Source organism: Ailuropoda melanoleuca, chromosome 8 (assembly GCF_002007445.2).
Source record: "Ailuropoda melanoleuca isolate Jingjing chromosome 8, ASM200744v2, whole genome shotgun sequence".
Lineage (NCBI taxonomy): Eukaryota > Metazoa > Chordata > Mammalia > Carnivora > Ursidae > Ailuropoda > Ailuropoda melanoleuca.
Genome location: NC_048225.1, coordinates 72,517,093 through 72,525,575, shown reverse-complemented (window position 1 = coordinate 72,525,575; position 8,483 = coordinate 72,517,093). Strand labels below are relative to the sequence as shown.

The 8,483-nt window shown below is 37.6% G+C and overlaps 1 protein-coding gene across 1 annotated transcript in view; it reads left to right on the top strand.

Moving 5' to 3' along the window:
- MPC2 (mitochondrial pyruvate carrier 2) overlaps positions 1-7,067 on the top strand; it is a 24,494-nt gene extending 17,427 nt beyond the window's left edge. The window contains exons 3-5 of the mRNA XM_002928107.4: positions 2,122-2,206; positions 2,621-2,732; positions 6,846-7,067. Of these exons, the coding sequence (XP_002928153.1) occupies positions 2,122-2,206; positions 2,621-2,732; positions 6,846-6,882 (234 nt within the window). The 3' untranslated portion in view covers positions 6,883-7,067. The remainder of the gene's footprint in view (positions 1-2,121; positions 2,207-2,620; positions 2,733-6,845) is intronic.
- The last annotated feature ends 1,416 nt before the right edge of the window (positions 7,068-8,483 follow it).

Here is an 8,483-nt window from a genome sequence, read left to right as displayed (position 1 = left end):
TTTTATTTATTTATTTGACAGAGATAGAGACAGCCAGCGAGAGAGGGAACACAAGCAGGGCGAGTGGGAGAGGAAGAAGCAGGCTCATAGCGGAGGAGCCTGATGTGGGGCTCAATCCCACAACGCCGGGATCACGCCCTGAGCCCAAGGCAGGCGCTTAAGCTTAACCGCTGTGCCACCCAGGCGCCCCTGGTGAGATTTTCTAAGATAATTTACATAAGGTTAGAGTGATGTAGAAGTAGAAAGGGATTTTTTAGAAACACGAGAAAGAGAGCTCGTGGGAGAGAACAGTTACTAACATGTCCCAGAAAAATACAGTGTATTCTGTGACCGTGAACAAAATCATGACCACTGACTTCTTCCCAAAAAAATGTTAGAATGTAGCCCATAGTGTTCATAGATCTATCCAAGAAGGCCCAGTGGATTAATAGTCGCAATCAATCCCTTTCTTCCCCTTCCCAATGGCAGTGTTCTGCCCTGCAGAAGTAGAACAAATATGAAATGGAGAAAATGCACGTTGGGACCTAAAAGAATATAGGAAGGATATTCAGGAAGCATTTGGGAGAAAAAAATCACAGGACTGTGGGTGAAAGTTAACAAGAGGCAAAATAGTGTTAGCCGTGATTTACCTCTGGTTATTCTCCTCTGCATAACCATTTGCCCCTTTTTAAATCAGAATCATTTTCTTGTACTGCTGAATTTATTAATTCAAAACCCTTTGTAGTCAGTTTAAATTTGTGTATAAATTCACAAATATATCTATGTTCTACTTAGGAGCAAAAGCCTTCGCTGATCTGTATTTTCCATGTAAAAGTATCTTTTAGATGGGGCATCTGGGTGGCTCAGTCGTTAAGCGTCTGCCTTCGTCCCAGGGCATGATCCCGGAGTTTGGGATCGAGCCCCACATCAGGCTCCTCCGCTGGGAGCCTGCTTCTTCCTCTCCCACTCCCCCTGCTCATGTTCCCTCTCTTGCTGGCTGTTTCTCTCTCTGTCAAATAAATAAATAAACTCTTTAAAAAAAAAAAAAAGTATCTTTTAGAAACCCAGTGAGACCTAAAAATAATTTCTTAAAAACATATTCTCTGATGACATTTAAGATTTGGTTTAAAATACTTAAAGGAAAAAGGAGAAAGGGAAGAGGGGAGGTGAAGCAGATGTGGCAAAATTTCAATAATTATTAATTCTGGGTGGTAGGTATATAGGGGTTCTTTGTACTAGTCTCTTATTTTGTGTATATCTGAATTTTCATCAATAAAAATCATTTTATTACATATTCTTGTCTGCAGTAGAACAGCATAACTAATACTCTAGTGAAGGAAGACTCATTACTAAGCTTTCTGAGTGATGCTACTGGTAGGGGTATTAGTAGGATGATTATATAACAGTGTTAAAAACACAGCAGAGAAGAAATGACCATGTTGTATACTTTGACATTAAAGAAAAATTATGCAGCCTAAAAAACTAAAGTTATATCAGAGTTTTTCTGACACTTCCACTTTTTTTTCAAGATTTATTTATCTATTCCAGAGAGAGAGTGTGCACGTATGAGAACACGGGGGCGGGGGGCGGGTTCAGAGGGAGAAGGAGAGAGAAACTCAAGCAGAGTTCACTCTGAGCACAGAGTCTGACACAGGGCTCAATCCCACTAGCATGAGATCACAACCTGAGCCGAAACCAAGAGTCAGATGCTTAACCGACTGCGCCACTACACTTTTAAAAAAGAATACGTTGACAAAAACATGAAAGGAGGATCTATACAAATTACCTTAAGTAGCTTTTAGGCATCCTCCGCACCAGTGGTTTCCAACATGTGTAAAGAACATATAATTTCATATGTGAAAGAAGTACTATTTGTTAGGGTACCTACACACACACTACTGATTTTCAGGTATATGAGGCTGTTTGGTGTGGTTAACAAAACATGAATTCAAAAAGCATTCCTACATTCATTGTAGTTTTTTATGATGATATGTATACATTTCCTTACTGCGTGGGTACTAAAATTACAGCAACTGTCCTGTGGAATCTCTGAAATAATTTTATGCTTTGTTTATAATTAAGAATCATTACTGCGCACTCATGATACCTTCTCTCTTTCTGTGTGTTAACATATATTTCCAGGGGTTGGTGTGTGCTGGATTGGCTGACATGGCCAGACCTGCAGAGAAGCTCAGCACAGCTCAGTCTGCTGTTTTGATGGCCACAGGTAAATTAAATGAATACTTCCTGTGTTCCATTTAGGACATTCAATATTTCTTATTTTGTTTTCCATCAATTTATATAACAGTTTAATATTTGAAGCACATACGTACACTCAAACACACACACACTCACACACAAAGGAATTAACAGTGTTGTCTCTGGGAAATTATCAGATTATAGATAGAGAAGGCAGAAGAGGGTTACTGTGAATAGGAATCTGCGTGGGTTTTGTTTTTTGTGTAACACTGAATTACAGCGACTTTATTTAAAGACTCAAAGTATAGCATTTCCTTTTCCTTTATCCTACATTATGTTGTCATGGTCCTATTTATTATTATTCTACTCTAATATTGAATGCTCAAAAGATATTGCAGCAGTACCTGTGCTTTTAAAAAAAAAAAAATTTTTGTTTCAACAGGGTTTATTTGGTCAAGATACTCACTTGTAATTATCCCAAAAAACTGGAGTCTGTTTGCTGTTAATTTCTTTGTGGGGGCAGCAGGAGCTTCTCAGCTCTTTCGTATTTGGAGGTAAGCCTGTCAAAGATGTAAAAAGAAAAATCTGCCTCAGAAGCCACCCAGATGGCAGTGCTTTTTTTTTTTTTTAAGATTCATGTATAATGCTAAGATGGGATATGCCTAAAGCAGAAATTTCTAGAAAAGTCTGGGGGTTTAAGTTAAAAGGGTTAAGCAGTATGTTTGTTACCTAGGTTTTAAATCTGTCTGTGTATTATCTAGATATATAGCCTGTCCGCAGAATCTGTTTTAAGACAACATACACAATTATGAAATATTAAGTAATTTTCTCCACTTGGTTTCAGTTATATATCATAAAGTGGGGCCTAAATGTGTATGGTTATGCAGTATTGGAAATGATATTTAGAGGGAGGCTACTGGTTTTGTCAGAAAGCGTTCCGTGAGCATTTGGAAGTTTTTGAAACTGTGTGCAGGCATCCCTTATTTTATTTCACTTCACTTCATTGTGCTTCACAGATTTTGCACATTTTTACAAATTGAGGGTTTGTGGCAACCCTACATCGAGCAAGTCTATCGATACCATTTTTCCAACAGCATTTGCTCCTTTCATGTCTGTGTCACATTTTGGTAGTTCTCACCATATTTCAAAAATTGTCATTATTATCTTTGTTATGGTGATCTGTGATGAGTGATCTTTGATGTTACTACTGTCATTGTTGGGGGGTGGGGAGCGCCACAAACCACACCCACAGAAGACTATAACCTTAACTAATGAATGTGTGTGTTCTGACTACACCACCGACCGGCCATTCCCCCATCTCTCTCCCTCTCCTCAGATCTCCCTATTCCCTGAGATGCAGCAATATTAAAAATAGGCCAATTAATAAGCCTGCAGTGGGCTTCTAAGTGTTCAAGTGAAAGGAAAGAGTCTCAATCTCTCACTTTAAAGCAAAAGCTAAAAATAATTAAGTTTAGTTAGGAAGGCATGTTGAAAGCCAACAAGATAGGTCAAAAGGTGGCCTCTTGTGCTCAACATTTAGCTAAGTTGTGATTGCAAAGGAAAATTCTTGAAGGAACTTAAAAGTGCTACTCCAGTGAACACACGATTGATAAAGTGAAATGGCCTATTACTGATATGGAGAAAGTTTTAGTGATCTGGATAGAAGATCAAACAGCCGCAATGTTCCTTTAAGCCTACGCCCAATCCAGAGCAAGGCCCTCACTCTCTTCAATTCTATGAAGGGTCAGAGAGCTGAAGAAGCTGCACAAGAAAAGTCTGAAGCCAGCAGAGGTTGGTTCATGTGGTTCAAGGAAAACTGTCTCCATAACATGCAAGTGCAGAGTGAAGCAGCAAGTGCTGATGTAGAAACTGCAGCAAATTAGAAGATCCAGCAAGTTAATTAATGAAGGTAGCTATAGTAAACAACAGATCTTCAGTGTTGGTGAAACAGCCTTATATTGGAAGAAGATGCCATCCGGGACTTTCATAGTTGGAGAGGAGAAGTCAATACCTGGCTCTAAGGCTGACTCTCTTGCTAGGGGCTAATGTGGCTGCTCACTTTAAGTTGAAGCCAGGGCTCATTTACCATTCTGAAAATCCTAAAGACCTTAAGAATAATCCTAAATCTACTCTCCCTGTGCTCTATAAATGGAACAACAAAGCCTGGATGATAGCACATCTATTTACCACATGGTTTACTGAATAGTTTAAACCCACTGTTGAGACCCACTGTGTGGGGAAAAAAGGTTCTTTTCAAAATATTTCTGCTCGTTGTTGGTGTACCTTGTACCCAAGAGCTCTGATGAAGATGTGCGCCAAGATTAGTGTTGTTTTCATGCCTGCTAACAACATCCGTTCTGCAGCCCATGGATCAAGGCGTTGTTTCAGTTTTCAAGTCTTCTTATTTAAGAAATACATTTTGTAAGGCCATACTTGCTATAGATTGTGATTCCTCTGATGGATCTGGTCAAAGTAAATCGAAAACCTTCTGGAATGGATTCCCCATTTTAAATGCCATTAGGAACATTTGTGATTCTTGGGAAGAGGTCAAAGTATCAACATTAACAGGAGTTTGGAAGGAGTCGATTTCAACCCTCTTGGAGGATGACGTTGAGGGATTCAAGACCTCAGTGGAGGAAGTAACTGCAGATGTGGTGGAAATAGCCAGAGAACGAGCATGAGAAGTGGAACCGGAAGATGGGACTGACTTGCCGCAATCTCAGGATCAAAATTAAACGGAGGAGCAGTTGATTCTTACGGATGAGCAAAGAAAGTGTCCCTTGAGATGGAATCTACTCCTGGTGAAGATGCTGAGAAGACTTTTGAAATGACAATAAAGAATTCAGAATATTACTAAACTTAGTTGATAGAGCAGCAGCACGGTTTGAGAGGATTGATTCCAGTTTTGAAAGAAGTTCTGCTGTGAAATAAAATGTTATCAGATGGCATCGTGTGCTACAGAGAAATCATTTGTGAAAGAGTCAGTTGATGTGGCAGCTCCTTATTGTCCTGTTTTAAGAAACTGCCACTGCCACCCCAACCTTCAGCAACCATCGCCCCGATCAGTCAGCAGCCATCAACATTGAGCAAGACCCTCCACCAGCAAAAAGATTACAACTCACTGAAAGCATAGATGATGGTTAGCAATTTTTAGCAATATTTTTAAATTAAGGTATGTACTCTTTTTCTAGACATATTGCTATTACACACTTAATAGACGGTAGTATAGTATAAACATAACGTTTATATGCACCAGGAAACCAAAATACTCATTTGCTTGCTTTATCGTGATACTTGCTTTTATCATGGTGGTCTGGAACTGAACCCACAGTGTTTCCAATTTTTGCCTGTACTCAGTAGTTAACGTTATTTGTCAGTGACCAGTTAACAATCTGGAGTGAGCTCATCTTGGATGAAGGCTCTGGCTTTGTTTGAACCACAGAATCTTTCTCAATTACAAAACAGTGTTCTTTGACTAAAAAAAAATAAATGAACTCAGTAAAGAAACAGAAAATACTCAGTGATAATTTACCTTCCTTTCAGAAGGCGTTCTGTTCTGCAGAGTATAGTATTTCCTCATTTTATTCATCTTTACTATCCCTAGGTTTATAATTTAATCCTTTCATAATCATCTAGCACAGATTGGATGGATGAATAGATAACTCACTCGTTCTACAGTATGTCAGATGTCTGACCAGCATTTTTAGAGCTTACTTATGTCACTATAAACTTCAATTTGTATAGTGATTTTATTCACAAGTATTTTTCTCATCCACCATTTCATTTTAACCTTATATTAACTCAGTAGTAGAGCTAAGAAAACACTAAGTTCCACATTCAGAACTATTTTTAGAACAAAAACTTAGATACAGTTTGACAAAAGGATTTTTGGCACCTTTCAGTCACAATAGCAGATTGGGAGATTTAAATGTTGGATTTTGGAGCATTTAGAAAAACACTGTTGGGTATTTGAAATCAGAACCTTTTGAGAAATCTGGGAGGTATGGTAGACTCCATGGACTAAGTTACTTTTTGTTCTTATATTATTGTAATCTGGGAAGAATAGTAAATGAAGCTCAGGGTATTGTAGACGGGAAAGACTCTATGGCTTTGTGGTTAATTCTACTTTAGATTAATGAGAATTGAAAAAATAGGCCTTAGGTTTACTCTCCTGCTAACCCAGTGTTTACAACCTGCTAATAACCCAGTAACCTGCCTGTATCACAAAAGTATATTTTATTTTTAGTGATTAGACAGGATCCCAGTCCCAATTTATTTTATTCTTAGGAAAGATGTTCTGGGAATATAAAATAAAAAGTTCTGGATGACCACATTTTGCTAAATTTTATATATATGTTCACATGTTTGTTATACTCTTATATAATTCAAGAATGAAAATATTCACCAAAATAATACTTTTGTATGAGAATCAATATGTCAGTTAAGTTGTTAAAACTCTTTGGCAGTTGGAAGCCAGATGCAAATAAAATCCTTAAGTCACTTTCCCTTCTGCCTGTTTTACCTGCGTGCCCCTGAGAAGATTGTAGTTACAACGATACAGCCTCTTGACTAGTGAGAAAAAAGACCTGGAATATACCCATTTCCCTTCTTCTTACACATTTATCTATTGTGATTCATAATTATTTTTCTTTCTGTTTCCCTTATAGATATAACCAAGAACTAAAAGCTAAAGCAAACAAATAAGAGTTCCTGACCACCGGAACAGTCTAGATATGGATATAATCACTGGGACTAATTTGATTTATTATTTGGCTATTGATAAGGTGATATTAACTGTGCTACTGTTTGGAAGGCATTAAAAAAATCAAACTGTAAACTGGGGGCTAATACTTGATTCAACAGAAAAATAAAGCAAACTTTTAATAACTGTTTCTTTGTATATGACTTGAGGAACTTATCTATGGATATGAGTAACATTTTTTTTCTACCATTTGCCCATAATAAATCGTACTTGCTCCTACAGACCCTTCCTTAGCTTCCTTCTGCTCTAGTCTACCAGAGACGGTTGAAAGGTCAAATAATCTGTTGTGCGTGAAGGTGGGTGAAGTCGCTGGAAGTAAAAGGAAATAGAGCTAAAGAGAGTGAGAAGTGGGTAATGGAATGGCTAGCAGCTCTTTTACAGCCACAGAGTAACAAAGGATCTCTAAATTTTTGAATTACATTCCATAATTGATATAATGTGGCAGAGAAGGCTCTGGAGTCCTAAATTTGAATCCCAGCTCTGTGATTTGTAATCGGTGATTTTGGGCAGATTAAAAGTGTCTGGTAGAGTACCCTGGACATAAGTCAGCTTTCTGTCAACATTGTGACCTTTGTCCTTGTTATGAAGAGAGACTGGGCATAGATTACTCTAGAAATAATCAACAGTCTATTTGATTTGAGCTCCTGTTTGGAGTACTGAGTTTCCTTCTAAAAATCCTAGTAGAGCTGGTCCCGGGTAGTAAACAGGTTGTCTTTTTTTTAAGTTGCTCAAATGATGGTGAAAGGTTGAATCTTAACAAGGGTTGACCTCAAAGCCCAGGTTCCTCTCCATAAAGCAAAATAGTTTCTAGTAGAGCATGTTTATATAATGAGACAGAAGTAGAAAACACTGGTATTAAGATGGGCTTTCTCCTTAAGGGGTCTGTTTAATTGTATGAGGTATGATTCTAATTATATTAAGACTGGTTTCCACAACTAACATTAGAAAATTTTCTTGACAAAATATAATTAAATGAATCTCTCTTCCTCCCTTAAGACAACTGTGTTTTATAACATTTTGAAACACACAGTAAATTTAATTATAGGGCTGGACTTTCCTTGAGAATGATTACTTGCTTTTTCAGTTCAGCTTTTTTAAATTCAAGTTTTACATATGTGTCACTAAATGTTAATTGTAGTTGTGACATACATAAGAACAGCTAGAAAATCAAAACATGATTTAAGCTGTTAGAAAATATGCAACCCTCTTAAAACACATTTTGCCAGTGTCACACTGGATTGAGAAACCCAAATCCATGCCACATTGGATTGCAAATTATCTTTGGGGTGAATTTGATTAGAAATGCTCACTTGACCAATCAAAAAAGATGGGTATGTAATTCTTCAAACAAAAATTTATCTCACAAAAATCCCTAAAGTTCTGAATGCATAACTGATAAATTTCATAGTCCTGGTAAAAGCCCTAATCATTTTTTTTTTTTTAAAGATTTTATTTATTTATTTGACAGAGATAGAGACAGCCAGCGAGAGAGGGAACACAAGCAGGGGGAGTGGGAGAGGAAGAAGCAGGCTCATAGCAGAGG